An 18,903-nucleotide genomic window follows, 5' to 3' on the forward strand; every position below is an offset into this window, starting at 1 on the left:
GAATATAATTACAAATGTAGCAATGGAATTCTTCTGAAAAAGTTGTTATATCCTTTTCGTCATATAATTTTACCCCTTCTAGGTCCATAAAATTCGCCAAATGGACTCACACTTTGAACAATTTATAAATATAGGCTATCTGAGGATGCTTGCATAGTAATATAAAAAATTAGCATTTTATTTTTTTTAACACTCTCTTTATATATTTCTGTGTTAAAATTTGAACCCGAAAGATTTGTAGACAGGAGTTTTCACAAAATATTACAACTTTTGCTCTAATTAGGAATATCCAATTAAAAAAACAGACTGAAATCTAAGCACATATTTTTAAAAACCTTCGAATATTGTGGAACATTTCTCTGTGTTGCACTTTTATATCACTGCACATGTGCAAAAAAGACACTCTTTAGAAAACTGTCACGCTACTTCACATCTATCCAACGTCGTTTCCTGCTCTTAGGAACAGGCCTCTATCTTGGGTATGCGATAAAGTACAACTATTAGCATAATGTTATCATTATGTTATGGAGTGCAACTTCCATGTAAAACGGAAATATGTAAATGTGTCTTTAAGATGGTGATATTTAAGTATAGCTGCAATTTTTTGCAAGGGGTTTTATGTTATTATAACTTTTACTTTCATTTTTAACTGAATTAAAAGTTATTCTTGTTTGATACATATCAAATTCGTTCCTATTTTTTTTTTGGGGGGGGGGGGGGCGGGGGGGCGGGGGGGGGGGGGGGTTTAGATTACTTACATTCATTCAATTGACATTGGAAATAAATTTTTAAGATACATAAACATTTTTTGGATCCAGTGCAGTAAAGCAATTAAGTAATTACTTACACATGATGCATATAAAATGTAATGACTCAAATGCACATTGTGCATATCTATAGAACTCTAGCCTCAAACAGTGTTCAGTGGCTTTTGTTGTTTTTCATTTAATCTTTTTTATCATCTGCTTTCTACTTTTAAAACCATCAAGTTAGTTTAGGACCTTTTAAAATAACAATATATTACTTGCTTCTGAAGTTTTTTTGGGGTTTTTTTCTGTAATTTGGAATTAAAATTTAAATGCAACAAAACTGAGTTATATTATGAGTTTATTTATGTTAAACATCCAAAACATTCAGGATTTGCAAATGACAATTAACTCGAAATAGTCAAACAAGTGAAAGAACAGCCAAACGGTTTTCATAATTATATATTGATTAATTAGGGTCTTCCAATCTGCTTCCAAAGAAAAACCTCCTAGTGATTGTACTGTTTTTTCTTCTTTGTTATTTTTTCCCCTTTTATGTCGGCAGAATTTCCCAGAGATGGCTTAATAGATTTTCATGAAATTTTCAAGAATAATAGAAAATGAAATTACCCCGAGGTTTATTTTTTCAGTTTTTGAAAACTAATTTCCGGTCGTCTGTTTCCTGTCCAGAAAAAAACTCGTCTCAATGAGATTTAAGAAACAGTAAAGAGTTTAACGACCAGACTTAACGGGGTGATAAACATCTGTATGTAGACGTGTTTTAACTATTTCGTTCAATTCGGTTGTCGCAGGAAGTAGTCCCAAATTTATTTTGTTTTCCATATCATTAATTTACATGGAATGAATATCCTAGTATAATGATGAAATATGTCATCTATGTTATGTAAAAAAAAAAGATCCCATTAAACAGTTATACCTGCACCAAGTGTTTGCCCCTGAATAACAATCTCTTGTACCATTTCTAGTAAAAAAAAAAAAAAAAGGGGTCATATGCACTTTCTGGTTCTTTTAAAAATTATAATTTTATGGAGGATGAGATACCATCACATAATGAGCGGCCCTTCATATACAATTTGGAGTTAACTGAACTGTTTGCATGTGAATTTCATATTTATCACTTATTTTAACATTTTCGTGTCATAAAAAGTATAGTATACAAGTACATGTATATAATTATTACAAACAAAATTAAACTATGCCCCCTTTTTGCCGGTTTTCGGCGCTAGATTTGCTTTTGTGTGCCAACATCGTGTGCCGAATTCAGAGAAACGGTCGAGGTGGAAGTCCCGATCCCCTCCCCCTCCTTTGTACTTTGTTTGCTATCAATTGTTTAGGATCTTTATACTATATACGATTACAGCCTTTTGATGAGGTCAGTACATGGTTTTACAGAACTTATGAAAGTATATCGACCGAGGACGAAGTTCGAGGTTGATATACTCTCATCAGGTCTATAGAATTGGCCAGACAAGCAGCTGAAAATGTCTTTCGATCGCTATAACTTATAAAGCAAGTGGTGGATTGAAAATACACTTCTTATAACTACATGTACAGTTTCAATGCATTTTTTTTTATCAGACGTCCGCGTCAATTTGTCACCTCCAATTCAAATGTTTTGATTGTAACAGGTGTAATTGACGTAAGCTGTATACATGTATTTCAAAACTTGCCAGGTAATGTTCCGCGGTCTTATACATGTATCTACATGTATTTCTGTTAAATTAACTATCCCAAAACTACGACAGCTTTGAAAATTGAAAAAAGCTTTAATGATATTTTGTACATTTAAGGAGCAATTAAAAATCAGTGAAAGTAAATTAAATATCTGCATTTCGACTTTCTTTCTTTAAATTTTCACAGATCGACATAAATTCTAATATTTATATACTTTTATATATTGATGACAAACCTGGCAAAGTTGGTCCATTGAAAATTTTCGATATTATTATGCTTCAATATCAATATTATTTATTTCATGATAATGTAAACTTGGTATTTAAAAAAAAGATGATTAAGACACACTCACATCTCTATTTCTGCACTTGATGCAATATTGCATACGTTGTAAAACATGTGGTATTATTGCTCATTACTTAACACGTCATTACCAACACATGATACTTATATGTACATAAAACAATGTTTTTTCACACAATACATACAACGTCAGATATGGTGTCTTTGCTGCATGTCATTCGATCAGTTTCATACTCATAATTTTATAGTTAAATCTAGAAAGTTTCCTTCAAACTGTTAGGAAACAAAATAATGCGCAATCTTTATGACTCTTTAGGATTTTAGAAATATATATGCAATACATGTATACACTATTGTACTTTTGTGCAAAATTAATAATTCATCAAAGTTTGCATTTCACTCCATGAGAAAAGCAGAATAGAAAAGTCTGTTTCAAAAGCGCTATTTGCAAATAAACTTGACTTAATATCCCTGATAGACAGAGTAGAAGCCGAACGATTTTTATCGATTCCTCATCTCATACTTAGAATTTTTAACTGGAATTCCCAGTAATTAAGGTAAATGTGAGAGGTATTTCTAGTACTTTAAGGCCTCTAATCTCTCAAACAAGAGATGGTACCATCCCTATTTTTCACAGTAATCGGTTGAACACTAGTAGACGATTGTTTAGATATCAATGGTTTTTTGAATAATTCCAGAGTAGGGGTCTTCGATGTTTCCAAGACCGATGTTTAAAATTCCCTTATAATATACAAAGTATTTTCCAAAGGACCCGGAATATCAAAATCTAGAGATGAACAAATTACCAATTCTCCGCGGTACTTGAAGGTGACCCTTAAAATGTCAGGTCCCGGGTTACGTGGAGGGGAGGGCTTTGAAGTTTACGAGCCCGACAAGGTATTTTAGTAAGTGTATTTTCAGTAGGGCCCCTAATCACAGAAGACCAAATATCTTATTTTCAACGGAATAGGGTGTGGTTTACTAATTGTAGTGACCCTGAACATTTCAGCCCCAGGTTAGGTACCTTTGATGTTTTCGAGCACAATGTTTACAATCATAATGATGCATAATGAGCGGAAAAAAACCCGCGTTTAAGCACGTGTACTCGTGTGCATGTAATCACTAGAGGAACGTGAAATTGCTCTTAAAGATTGTATAATAGGGTCCTTTACAATGAATTGGTTTATTTATAAACTAGTTAGAGGACAAGGTTTTTCTTTCGATAGATATTATTCAATTAGCAAACTTAGACAGCAGTGGGTTACTCCTCTTTCCATGAATGCAATCAATAATTACACCATTAATTCAATGCTTTTATCAATACACGTACTATGTAAACGGTATGACAGTTGGACCGAGCGCAGATTTATCACAGTGCAGATTGAATTTTGCAGAACAAATTTTATTTGAAACGCGCTCAGTAGGATCCGCCTGGTTGCCTACTCAAATCATTCGCTAAAGTTTGACTAAACGTCACGTGCTCAGTCTACATCATGACGTCATGTTTCAGACCTTAAACGTGTACACACGTTTTGTCTTCGGAATTATAGCCGAAGAGAGTTACGTTATTCCGAACTTTTTTATTTATTCTTTTATTCATTGTGTATCAATTTAATTCATATAAATGCCGCGGCAATAAAATTAAATACTTTATTCAGTATCTCAAAGATCAGTTCCTTGATGTTAATGGTGTTATTTTCAAATAACTAGTCCTGTTTCTTGATTGAAGCACTATTGAAACTTATTTGGTGTCCTTTTTTATTTCTTTTAATTCAAATTACCTTCTATTGAAACACGGTTTAGGGGCAATAAACATCGATAAATACAAGTCAATCAATGATCGAACTAACTTTTAAAAAACAAAATGACTGCCAATATGGCAATAACAAGTCAGAGAGAGAGAGAGAGAGAGAGAGAGAGAGAGAGAGAGAAATTCAAATACAAGAACCTGTAAACAAATTTTCATTCTGGTATGTAAATAAATATTGTTTAAACCCTGAAATATTTCATATTCGTGAGCCAAGGGTTTCTGATCCGCGCCGTTCCTGCAGATCACAAACCCTTGGCTAGCAAAGGTAGGGATATTTATTGCTAGCGCTCTCGAGCGCTAGCAACTACGTTAGTCTTTTTCACTGGAATACGCATGCTCGACTCCATAGTAGGGGATTCTGGGAATACTGTACTACTGTAGATAAACTAGCTGTACCATATGAATTTCGTTTTATCATTTTCACATGAAGTTTTGTGTTTTATTGTACGTGTCAAAAAGTAACAGTAGCTTATGTCTTATTATGCAAAGTTATTTTCATATTATTATAAATAGCTAGCTTTATCTTCAATTTCTTCAAGAAAACATATCCGAAGTTGTTTTCCGAGCTTGACGGAAAGGCCCGAGAAGATACGATTGCTACAAAACAGTACCAATGGTTCTTGAAAATTTTCACTTCGAAATTGAAATAACAATAGATACATAATGATTAAGGCACAGTCAATGAGCTATGCCTTGCCTCTAGATTCACAGTTTTAAATTGAGACCCCACTCCAGTACAATTCCAGTACACCACTATGCCTTCCTATTTAATTAATCAATTCAGAAATATAAACCAATGTTTTAGAAATCTGCCTCTGTGTTTTAGGATGGCTACAGCGCGAATATTTCACTTGTATGGACAGATTTTAAGATTATTTTTTGTTCCTTAACTTCACTAAAATTTGCCATCCAAACACTGAATTATTAAACATTCAATGATTGATTTGTGCATGAAAACTAGAAAATTGAGATAGTACCCTAGCTAATTCACATCATAAGGTGCAAATGATGTCCTTCATGTATATTGTACATACCGGGTGTATTATTTAATCTGAGTTTGTCTGACAAATGTTTTACATTAAGTTTGCAATGCATACTCATGATTGTGAATTGCATTTATTTTTTATGGCAGATTAGGGGTAATTTGAACATTTATTGTATTTTTTTATCATATACGAATGGTTTACACATTTGGGGGGGGGTGTGAATTAGAATGGGGAAATATTTTACAATTAATGTGTCTGTCAAAGATTAGGATGTCTACAAAATTAAGTTTTGATTATCTGTTGTTTTATATTGAATTAGTTATTGGTCGTAACTTAATTCTTAAGGTCTTCCGTTTCCAACGGAAGACCTTATTGTTTTCGTTCTGTTTCTTTTTCTTCGCTATTTTTCTTTTTTTCCAACAAATTTTGTGCACGCGATTTCTCAAAAACGACTCAGCCAATTTTCATTAAACTTTCAGATATGATAGATACTGATCTAAACTTTATACGTATTTTTTTTTTGATGACGTAATTTCCGTTTTTGAGATATTGACGTTCTAGCGATTTTCAGAGGGTCGGCTTGTCCTGGGGTCTTCTCCTTAACGATTGAAGATATTGAGTTCAAACTTTCAGGGATTGTAGTCGAAAGATTGTAGATGTGTCTTTAGGCATTCATTTTTGTCTGACTCAAAAGGTGTTTAAGGATATGTGAACCTGACAAAAACAAGTTCATTGCGCAACGCGAACTGTCGTCTGGCGATGAGCTGTCGTATTTCTACATCGACGGTTTATTTGCTTAATTTAAGATTTAAAACAGTGATATAAAATGTGTAAGTTTATGAATTTGCATAAAATATCATTTTTTATCAACATTTACATCAAAAGGTTTTACTTTTTTAATCATTTACAAACTTAAAGTTTACGACATACTTGCGTCGATTTCCGGTAATTTAATTCCCAAATCTCGATGTAAACAACAAGTCGGAATGACAAAAACTGATGGATATTATTAGTGTATGACGAATATTGCGAACACAAAATGATGTCGGGTGTCATAAAAAGGGAATGGATAAAAAGGACGAGACCATACACCAGTTCCCTGTGATCTAAACCTGCCATTTGCAAGCAGTAAGCATGGTAGGTGTCTTATCATGACATGTGCTATTAAGTATTATGTTCACATTACAGATTATTATGCTCGTATATTATCCACGTGAAAACAATATCGCCTAGCCTATATGCAGAATAGCTACACAATAATCCTAATTTGTTCAAACATAAAAATTATTCATTGTTAATGCAGTCAGTGTTTGTAATCAAAATAATCACAATTTTAGTTCGAATTTTCTTAAATGAAATTAACCATCTGATGATAAATGGTAAGGTTAACCGCATAGAGGGCCCTGAGTTTACTCTAGCATATGACAAGCTTATTTACCAACATTTACTCACAAAATATTTTTAGTGTACACTTTCATGCACATTAGCTTGAACAGTATATTTGTAAGGAATAGGTTATATGTTTGTATTGATGATTTTTTTTAGCACATATAGTTCATAACATGAGGAATTAATCTTTTAATCACTATCAATAACTGATAATGTTGATTCTCTGTACTGTGAAAACATTTGAACAGCTGACTGATATTCACCTTTATTGAACTGTAAAAATCAAAGATCATGGTTTATCGGTTGATAGAATTGCTCACATCATATTTAGATTTCATGTGCTGGGTTCATTATTGTTACAAATTCTTATTTTTTCCCCATTATTTTCAAATCATTAAAACGCTGCTTATTTAATTTTCAAGATTAGAATAAAATGTTGACAAGTTTCACCTGATATCAAATTTTTATATAACATAATCCATTTATATAAGGTTCTGTCTGTCTATGTTGCATACACTTTCATAATATGCCTATATGAATTTTATTTTTCTACATGTAGCTTCTTAAAATCATCCTTTCATATAAGTCCTTCTTATATGTTATAAGTAATAGTACCAGTAATATCAGTTGTTTATTTTTAATACAGACTTTTCAAACCTCCAAGAGATGAGAACATCACTGGTATGTGTTAACGAGGTCATTCCTAATACAAGACACAATGCGGAAAAATATAAGACTAATGTAAAGAACAGAAACCATGAGTGATGAAGAGAATAGCTGATAATCAGATTATTGTCTCTGTTATGTTCATCCTGATAAAGCCTTTCCCGATTGATGCCCTGGATCATTTATTTGGTAATTTAAGGATGACAATATTTATTTCAACATTTATGATATAATATTAAGACAATTAGTAAGCAGCACAACATCATCCTGAAATATGAAACTGGACCAAACCAGTGATAATCTACCATTTATGATTTATTACATTTACTTAGATTTGAAAACCATTTCTGAAACTCCAAAAGTCATGAATAATTTGGACATATAATGCATACAATTAAGAATTAGTATTGTAAAAGAATATTATGATAATGAATATGCTATAAGAAATACAATTGATAGATATCAAAAGGTGTTTATACTGACCAAGTGCAGTAATGAAGTTTGTAATGGCTATATACTGTTCATGTGGAGAAACTGGTTTTTAAAATATATGTCTTATGTTTATAATTATGTTTAATTTGATGATTGCATAGTATATCAAATAATCATTTCTGTCTATTAGTGTCTGTCTGTCCATCCATTTATCTGTCTGAAGTCTGTTTTATTTTATAACCCTGATGAGGTTACTGATGTAGATCAAGTTGAGATCATCATTATGACACTTATATACAACAAGCCTCACAGAAAATATCAGTCCTCTTAAATTACAGAGTTTTTGAATGAGTTATGAATGTATGGTTGAGTAAAATTTTTATTTTAAATATTTTTTGAAATGATTTTTGTGAATAAGAATATTTTTGTTATAACTTATCCTCATCTATATTTTTATCATTTTTGCATGAAAAAAAATATACATATCCTAGCTAGGCCACACCAATATAAAATCTTGCTTGTCGGACATTAAGTGGAAAAGGGTACAAGCGGGCTAGCGATAATATAATAAAATTATTATTTTTTGTAGCCGAAATTTTTAGGCGGTCCATAATGATATGATTTGTAAAGTTTTATTTAAAAACGAGCATGCAGGATCCGATGAAAAAGAAATTTAATTGGTGTGGCCTTCCACATTTTCTATATTTTAGTTCAAATTGAGGCTGAACCATTGTAATATATTACCCTGCATAATCATTCTGATAAAGTCTAAATCATACATTATAAATAACATCAAGACCAATATGGGGACCAAGGAAGGGTTCAAAGTTCAAAGGAATTATAGGATTGCATACAATCATGTATATACATAAGGACAAATCATAAATCATTTCAGAATCTGCAGTGTTGTTTAGTCCAATCAGATAATATGATTTAAAGAATTATCATGATTAAGTATCAAATTTCATTTTATATTTGTAATCATTTGAAAGATTCTCCTATTTTCCGACACCCATTTTAATGCAATACCTTGCAAATCAGACAAAACTTTTAAAGATTGATAGAGGAAATTCAAATTAATTACAATCAGTATATGATTTTTATGAAACCTGTGATTTATTTGGTTTGATTGAATTTTAAATCTTTCAACAAAGGCTTAATAAAGATTGTGTGTATTAAAGTTTTCATGCATGTTTTTCTTTTTTGTGTACAGAGACTAGAGTTTCTTGATTATATCAGATGCAAAACTATGACACTCTGTTAATTAACATTAAAATAAACTCTTTAGGAAGTGAAAAAATTGTTAAATTAAAGAATTATTTTCTCTTTATATGATTGGTTTTTAGAAATACAACCATATATGGCAGTGTTGACTTTCATGAAATGCGCAGAGTGATTTTTTGTAAAAGTCAGATCAGAGGAAATTCGGATTTTCAGCCTTTTTAATTCAATTAGTTGTAGTATTTACAACACAACTCCATTAATTTTGTTCTACAAGAACTTATGCAGGTTCACAGTATAACTTGTTGAAAGAAATTGCCATTTAAAACTGAATTATACTTCTTTTTTTAACAGCATGTAGGGTTTGTAGCATCTATTTCAATAGAGGTCAGAGGAAATTCAGACGTTATTATCTTTTTTTCTAATTCACCAACATGCCAATTATTGATTACTAATTTTTTGCTATTTATCATTTCTTCAAAATTACATTAAAAAAATAATAGTGTAATTATAGGAAATAGTATTTTTTGCAATTTTTCTAGCTCTGGTCACGTCAAAAAATGTCACTTTTTTAGTGGTCAGAGGAAATTCAAACTAAAATAGCGGATTAAATAAAAGGAATTATTATAATCCATTTTCAGATAAATAGAGTATTTTATTAACCTTTTTAATATTTTGGTGAGAAAAATTTTCTAGTTAATTGTAAATATGTCTTTTATGACATTTTTAATTTGCATTTAAGTTTTTTTTCTCGTTCTAATTTTTTGAACATGGGTAAGTTTGAAGCTCGTTGCCATGGAAACGAACTCACGAACATATGCTTAAAATGTCTCTTTTGACAAAAACAAATCCATTAGAGTCTGTTTAAACAATTCTTTCAATTATTCAATTAGTTCCATGTCAGGTTCTCATATCCTTAAGCTCGCCTGGACCCGGAAATTGAGATTAAAAAACGTCATTATTTGTTCTGGTTTTCTTTATTTATCTCTTTTCTAAAAAATATTTTGATAAAACATGTTATGTACAATGTGTTAAGAATTAAATGACCTTTCATTTGATATCAAGAAAAAGGGGCTGGCCCCTCAAATTAGGGAACAAAGGGACTCTTAAGTATTTCATCTGTAACCCTTTACTGAGAGATATTATGTGAAAGGTTATAGAAGCAAATATGTTCATTTTACAATTATGTATCCAAGCAACGTAATGATTTCATCATGTGTTACGTAATTAGGGGGTTTCAGGGGCCAAAAGTCCAAAATTTTGATCACCCATATCGCAGAAAGGAAAAATATTTTGAAATGCAGTATAAAAGAAAAGATGCCCAAAACGATATACTAAATAATATGCAATCTTCAAAATTTGGTTAAACTGCCCCTATAAGGAGATAGGGGATCGGCCCCTAAAACCTTCTTTCCCATTTATCTCAAAAACGGTAACGATTTCTAAACACTTGTTGAACAAAATGTGTTCAGATTTAAAAGACCTTTTATTTGATTTCAAGAAAAAGGGGCTTGCACCTCCAATTAGAGGACGTAAGGGCTCTAATTTTTTTTATCTGTAGCCTTTCACTGAGGGATATTTAGTGAAAGGTTATAGATGCAAATATGTTTTTTTTTACAATTATATATCCAAGCAATGTTATGATTTCATAATGTGTCACGTAATTAGAGGTTTTTAGGGGCCAAAAGTCCAAAATTTTGATTACCCATATCTCAGAAAGGAAAAATATTTTGAAATGCAGTATAGAAGAAAAGATGCCCAAAATGATATACTTAACAACATGCAACCTTCAAAATTTGGTTCAGCGGCTCCAATAAGGGATAAGTGACCGGCCCCTTAAACTTTTTTTCTCAGATATCTGAAGAATGGTGACGAATTTCTAAACACTAAACACCTGTTGAACAAAATGTCTTTTAAAAAGAATGAAATAACCTTTCATTTAATAGCAAGAAGAAGGGGCTGGTCTCTCAAACTAGGTCTAAATGTTTTCAACCAAAACTCTTACAACTGAAACAAAATAGTATCTGGCCCTTAAAATGTAGACCCTGTTCTTCTATTCTAACTCATGATTAGCTATTTAATAGCAAAATCAAGATAGAACATATACATCTCAAATTCTATTAATAATCAGACGGAAGACCTCCTCGTTGCTCGCAACGAGATCGTGTCTAGTTTTTATTATTATTTTGATAATTAATTTGAATTTTGGGTACGAAATGACCTGGGTATGAGTATGTTAGGCTACGATTTGAGATGAAACGTATAAAACGAAATTTCAAATTGAAAGTTGGAGAAAAATCGTCTTTGGTGTTTTCAAAAAGTCATTAGAAAGCAAATTTAATTCAAATACATGACGTTATTTTAAAAACAATGAATTTAAACTGCTTCACTGTTGAAACACGTTTTTTGTCAAATACGATGTCCTGAAATTCATTTGATCAGATCTTATGCAACTGTTGAAAGTTGTAGGAAACGAAAATTTGTTTTCTTAATTAGGAATTAATTTTTCTAGAACACACTAGGTAAGTTTGAATGTATTTATCACTCATTAAACAAAGCTGATAAATTATCACCAAACGTGAAGTTAGTACGAGATTCAAATTTAACATGGATGCCGGGGATGTCACTGCGCGTGAAGTTATTCTCTTTTCCTCCATCTTGGAAAAGTTTTTCAACTTCATAGCTATAGAGTGTAATTTCTATTTTTAGACATATATACACGTGTTGTCTATAGGGAGAGCTTCGCTCTCACGGGTCCTTCGAGCCCGTGAGAGGGCTTCGCCCTCTATTAAAACAATAATGAGGGTTACATGTCAAAAATCTGATGTTAGTGTGATTTTCAAAATTTAAAAAGTCAGCTATTATCTGGCATTGCTGAACTACATAAACACAAAAATTGGGTTTGTTCTGTGATTTTAGTCTTCTCTGTTCCTCTCAATTAATGTATCTGGGGTCAGTAAATGTGGTGTTGTTTAAAACCACATGCACGATAAGACATGTGTTTAATTGTGTACACCTGCTGTCAATATTAAACTTAATCATCTCTACATTGGAATTAGTGTATGCATGCCTCCCTTTGGTTATCCTAATTAGGTCAAAGGGATATTACATAGATTATTTTGTTGCTTTTTATGATTGCTTTGTCAGGGCCATGTGATTGTCCTACTCAATAACTCTCGTGCACAATCGTATGGCGATTATTGATCATTTCATGACAAAGATACAATGTCCTTTGTTTTTAAAAAAAAAAAAGTTTAGTAATCTTATAATAATTGTAAGGTAAATTTTGCTTCCTCTGAACTAATTAAATACTTTAAAACAAGATATAAAAGGTACAACATACTCACAGTAGTTTGTTATGGATTTTTATTAGTACTGCAAATACTTGACACTCGTTGTGGTCAACACATACGGTTAACTTTTTCTAATCAGTTTGACATTTTTCCTGAACTTTACAAAACAACCAGGATTCTTTGTTTTTATATCAAATAGTCTGTATTAATTTTGAGACACACTGTATAAAACTCTGTACGAGCTAACCATTGGCTTTTCCGAAAGCTCCTGCAAAAACCCCATTTTAGCACCCACCCACCCAGCCCCCATTTTTATTAGCTACTTCAAACTTAAATATTGATATCTTTTTTTTTCAACATACATTCGTGCTTTTGGTTTCTTTCTCGTTTTTCTTTTCTTATATTTTGACAGGTCATTGAGTAACAAATCGAGAGCACACTGGAAATCCGCTAGAAGACCAGAAAAACAGCCAGACAGGATGACAAGCAGCTCGGTGTCATCTGGACTCGTGTTCAACAGTTTATCTTTTTTCAATAGACTTTCATCTTTTGGGCTTGTAAATGTAACTTTTTCTTGTCGCATCACATTTTTAGGGGGGATGGGGACTGGGGAGTCCGCAGTGGTATGTGTTGTCACTTCTTGCTCCAAAACCTGGGTGTCTCCCCCCACTTGCTTTCAAAGCTGGGGATTTATTTTATAAATTAAATCATTCAATATGGTTTATAAAAGGCAAAGTTATTACAGTTAACTGTGCCTTTTGGTTACAATGTAAAATTGGTTTTTTTTGTATAGTGGGGCCTACACTGGGTATAGGTGGGGCTACATCCACCTCACTCCAGTGAGGGGATGCTACAGGCTGGTGCATGTAATAATTGGTTGATAAAGTATAGCCTTTGTCATGCAAAGTTCTAAACCAGGTAGCACTGCAGGAGACAGGGTGAGAAGGGCAGGTCCCACTACCCTCCTTAGAACGCTGGGGATCGTTCAGGTTCGGGCACTGATGATTCATACTCGGGCCCACAGTGTGTCCCTACATGGGTAGTTACACTGGTACACTGGTCGGCTCCCCAGTTACCCCACAAAAAATCATTATGCGGCCAACATCCACCAATTGTTTGTAATAGAGGAGTAATAAATATTTCTCATACTATTTATTGTTAAGTTCTATTTCATAATTCCTGAATGTTGCCAGGCTCTGTGTCTTCCAATCAAATATAATGTATAGTGCTGTTTTAGCTTGGTGAATTCAATTATAATTAATCAGCGTTTAAACATTGCTTGCTTAGTAGAAAAAACAATTTCAGTCAAGTACATAGCTCTTCGTGGTGGTTAATTTAGTACGCTGTAACCCTTAAACCGAACTCTCTTTATTTAAACAACATTGAACTGTATACACAGACACAGACTTGGTGTTAATTCAGGCTGCAATTATGTATTGCATCATTTTGATTAAAGATGCATAACTTAGTTGATTCTAAGAGAAATTTACTTGTGAAATCGTATATAGAAAACTGATCCTATCGTTTAGAGATTTAATAAAAACTTGTTTAAAAACTATCTAAAATAAGATAAACTATATCTATTATTATTTCACTTCATCTATTTATTATAAATTTGCTGAATGATCGATTTTTATACTAAATGTATATTATTATCCTTGAGATAAAGAGCTCTGACAAAAGACATTGAAAAATATTTAAATTTAAACCTTATTCAAATCTTAACCTTAAATATTTGATTTCTTTACTCGGTATACTATAGGTTGTTGCTCCCATTAAATTTAAGGTAGATCCCAAGGGTTATTTAGGTATCCAGCCCTCATATATATAAGAAAGATCGAGAATAAAAAAGAAAGATAAAGTATTTCCTGTTGAGCTTTACAGCATATCCTTTTCTAAGGTCACACGTGTTTCCGACCTCTGAGAACAGTACTAGTACACAACATATGCTTATGAGTCAGTTCACAAAGAATATAGGTTGCACACTACTATTAATTTTTAGATTTTTTACTCCATATTCTTACCAAAATTGCGCTAATTTAGACAAGGGCAGCGAGTTTAATACAAACCTCTGGGAAAATCTCTATTTACACTTTTTAAAACAATAGTTTTTAAACAATTTAGTAACAAAAAACACAGCCATCCACAAAGGCACGAGAGTTTGGTTACATCGAAGTTACACATGTGCTTAAAAATCATATCCAATCCCCCCCCCCTCCCCGGCCGATACAACTAACATCAAAAATTTACTTGACCTCATTTTATTTTTTACAAAAGTGGGTAAATCAGGCATTTTACATGTTGTTTTTTCATCTAATAAAAATACAGTCCCTGTCGCTGGCGGAAACCCCTAAAAACGAAGGGAATTTGGGAATTATTTTGCCTCAGCCATTTTTTGACGTGAACCTTTGAGAAAATACTGTTCAGAAAGGACAGCATGATACGTAGGTTTGTTAGTCTGTCACATAAGATATACAAGGAAAATGCTCGATTAAAAACTCATATGATTAATTGATAAATTATGTGAAAAAATTATACGAAAAAAATGAATCCTCAGTAGTTAAATATCTATACTTATAAATTAAGACTTTTGGCCAATAAACTAAAAATACCAGCACCAACGTAACTGCTTACACCTTTGGTATTTCAACACGTGATATGTGATGTCCGTAAGCTATAGTCAAATCTTACCTGGTAAGTAATTAGTGTAAAATTAATCAAAAACGTACTTTCATTTTCGATAAACCAGCTCGAAATAGCAAAAATGTGAGTAAGGTGGTGGACACGCTTTGGCGGATCCAATTCAGGGAGTGGTTTGCATCAAAGTATATGCTTGCAATGAAATAATATTGCATGATTACGTAACCAGTGAATATATATTTATTAAAAACTTACCTGGATTACACATAGAAGTTAAGATTTGACAAATGTTCAATAAAAGATCGAATAAGGCAATTCGTTTCTTAAGTGAGCGATTTTAGTTTTGAAAGATAGAAGCTAGCGAAGCGCGACCTCTAGCGAACTGTCCAGAACGGGGTAACCAAGAACGCGGTTTGACTAATTAACGTCATGGCGAAAAGTGTAGGACGGGCCCGGGTTCACCATGCATCGCGGGCAGATATTCATTCCTTCGATGAGACATCTCTGGTTAAAACAAAAAGTTAATAAATAAAATGTAAAAAAAAAATTATGCGATTTTACTTTTGATCGAAAGAATTTATTATCCAGAACGGGTGGCCAGGAACGCGGTTTGTCTAATTTACAGAACGGCGGAAAATGTAGGGTGAAATACTTTGGATATGACAACTTTGGTTCAAAATATGCAAATTAATTTGCATACACTAGCGGTTTTTTTTCTTCAATTTTATACAATTTAATACCACGACAGATTGACAGTTAACTTTATATATTTATTTGTAAACAAAAAACCGTCATTTATTAAGCGTGGAAGTTAAATGTGGGGGGGGGGGCACCCTTCTTAATTTTTTTGTTTTCGAATTAGTCTTTAATCTGAACTTCACGTTTGGGACAGGGATAAAAAAATTAGTGAAATTTGACCTAAAGAACAAAAGTTAAACTCCCTAAATACCCACTCAGTGGTTTAAAAAAATTGTAATCATTTTCCACCAAGCTGCAACAAAAAGAATTAAGGCTATGTTTATGTATGTATCATCCAATTCAGTTTAAATTTGTCCTCTCTTTTCTAAATATCCAGCTATGCAGTTTGTTTTATTTTTATTTCAATTATAAAGAATAGGGGGGTTAGGAATACAATACAGAGAAAAATCGGACACAATATATACGAAAAAAATATGATTCAACATTATAGCATTATGGCATTCATCCGTTGATCCCCGCGCTTGCGCGGGTTATCATCTAGTTGAATCTAAAAAAAACATCAACGGAAACTAATTTATAAATATTACTCCTACAAAGGCATCCGTACTCGTTGCAGCAGCAGCAGCTGCTGCCTGTTCATGCATGGGTATTGATCTTGCACATCATTATCAGATTGTAAACAGTTGGGGTTTCTATGTCATGAGTCTTGTCTTTTGTTTATAAATATTCAACATACATTGTTTACTGACACGTGTACTAATTAAGCAAAAACGTTAGGAGTTCCACGTATGATAAAAAAAAAATGCTTGCCTCCCATCATCAAGTCGGTCTTCAAATCGATTTGTGTACATGAGACATGGACTCAAGATTCATATTACAATGTACGTACCATAGCTATTCATCAGGAAACATACTGCCAGTATCAATCCTCTGACTTGACACGGAATTGAGTCTAGGATGGTGTTTGTTTTCATTGTGATTATCCTAAAGCTCAGCCATTCCTCGATCTGTATGTCGGAGTGATCGCGCAGCTTCACTATCTTCCTCTTCACTTTGTTTCTATTTTTAGACATATAAGTGAGTCGATCACAGTTTCAACTGGTTAAGCAATTTTGTACAGTTTTTTTTTCATTTTGTTTTGTTGTTGGTTTTTATTTTTTTTTAAAGGGGGGGGGGGTTATAATATCTGAATTTAACAAAAATATCAACGACAAAGACTAAACCTCTTTAAAAATAATCAACATCCAGATTAATAATATAAATATTTCATAATTATTTCATTATTTTAATCATTATTTTAACCGTCAGATTATTAGTTATGGCCATTTATCCTATAGTATATATATAGTTATCTTTCTTACAATCATTAATAATAATTAGTTTACTCTTATCACTTATCCTCTTCCTATTTGGCTATTCCTCCGCAAGATTTTAAAAACTCTTTCAATGCTGAAATTACTTGCCAATGTTTACTGTTCATACAGGCAATCGCTTATTTTGTGACTAAATGTGAGATTAAAAAACAACCAATTTTTTTCAGTGGTTATGTTTTCCGACTTAATAATATACAGTTGGTGACCCTAAATTGTCAGGTCCCCGGTAGGGGGTTTAGATGTTTACGCGCCAAAGTTTTAAATCACTTAATTTTCCAGCAGGGCTCTGAATCACAAAAATTGGAAATGACCAAATTTCATTTTTCTACCGAGCATAGCGTGGTTTACCACTTGTAGCCAGGTGACCATGAATAATACAGTCACAGAGTAGGGGCTTTTGATGTTTCCGTGTAATCAATGATCATGCATAATGAGCCGAAAAAAACCCAAATCCTAGTATGTGTGCATGTTATCACGAGAGAGACGTGAAATTGCTTTTGAAATTGAGAGGTGAGATTGCTTTATAGGGCATTTTAAAATAAATTGGTTTATTTATAGACGAGCTAGAGGACAAATTTTCCTTCCTCTATGTAGCAGCCAGTTAGCAAAACAAGGCAACACAGGGTTACTCCTCCTTACTTAGATTATTCGATGTCTGTATTACCTACAGACTTGTGTATTTTGGGTTACTTCTCTTTACTTAGATATTACACTGTCAATTCAATGCCTGTATAAAGTAGAGAGTTTTTGGATAGAAATACGTACATAAAAAATCTTAACTTATTTTTAAATCAAAAATACTGACATTTTAGAATTTCTTATTTGCACATTTTGATGCGGAGAGAATCAAAATGCAGAGACATCATGCAATATAACTTTACATAGCTATATATAGTATCAACACTGTATTTCATTTACCAGTCAGAAGCATAGAGTGAAAACACCACGCTATGGAAAAATAAAAATAGGACATAAAGGTAGACCTATGTTTGATATGATAATAATAATAATAGTGATGTGATAATGGTAATCGGGTGAAAACATTATCCCCTCGTTTTGAAAAGGCTTTCAATGACGCTCTGTTAAAAGAGTGGTGAAGTCTTTTCAGCTGTGTAAATTTGTCCATGCTTTATTTAAAGTATTTTGAGGATAACCATGCAATAAAACTTATGTTGGTGTGATTTTCAGAGTTTAAAAACGTATTATATGGCATTGTAGAACAGCATGAAAAACAAAAATTGTCGGGTTGTTTTCGGTGTTGTTAGTCTCCTCTGTGCATTTCAGTTAATGTGTCTGCAGTCAATATGTGTGGTTTAATACCGCACTCCAGATAAGGCATATGAGTTTAATTACGTACACCTGCTTTCAATATAACCTTGATCCTGGCTACATTGGATTTAACGTGTGCAAACCTCCCTTTGGTTATCATATTTAGGTCAGTGAGATATCATATAGAATATTTTGTTGCATTATATGATTGTTTATGTGGTTTTCATATTCAATAACTAAAGTGTAAAATCAAATGGCGATTGATGATCATTTCATGACAGAGATACAATGTACTTTAATGTACAAAATTACTCATAATTAAAACACGATATACTTCATTCTTTTGCATGACGCCAGTAACATCCACTTCTCGAATTTTCA

At 32.6% G+C, this 18,903-nt stretch overlaps 1 protein-coding gene across 1 annotated transcript in view; it reads right to left on the reverse strand.

Annotated features, from left to right (window-relative positions):
• LOC128160714 (uncharacterized) overlaps nucleotides 1-16,953 on the reverse strand; it is a 29,182-nt gene extending 12,229 nt beyond the window's left edge. The window contains exon 1 of the mRNA XM_052824066.1: nucleotides 16,770-16,953. Coding sequence (XP_052680026.1) covers nucleotides 16,770-16,953 — 184 coding nt within the window. The remainder of the gene's footprint in view (nucleotides 1-16,769) is intronic.
• Between the last annotated feature and the right edge of the window lie 1,950 nt (nucleotides 16,954-18,903).

Source organism: Crassostrea angulata, chromosome 8 (assembly GCF_025612915.1).
Source record: "Crassostrea angulata isolate pt1a10 chromosome 8, ASM2561291v2, whole genome shotgun sequence".
Taxonomy (NCBI): domain Eukaryota; kingdom Metazoa; phylum Mollusca; class Bivalvia; order Ostreida; family Ostreidae; genus Magallana; species Magallana angulata.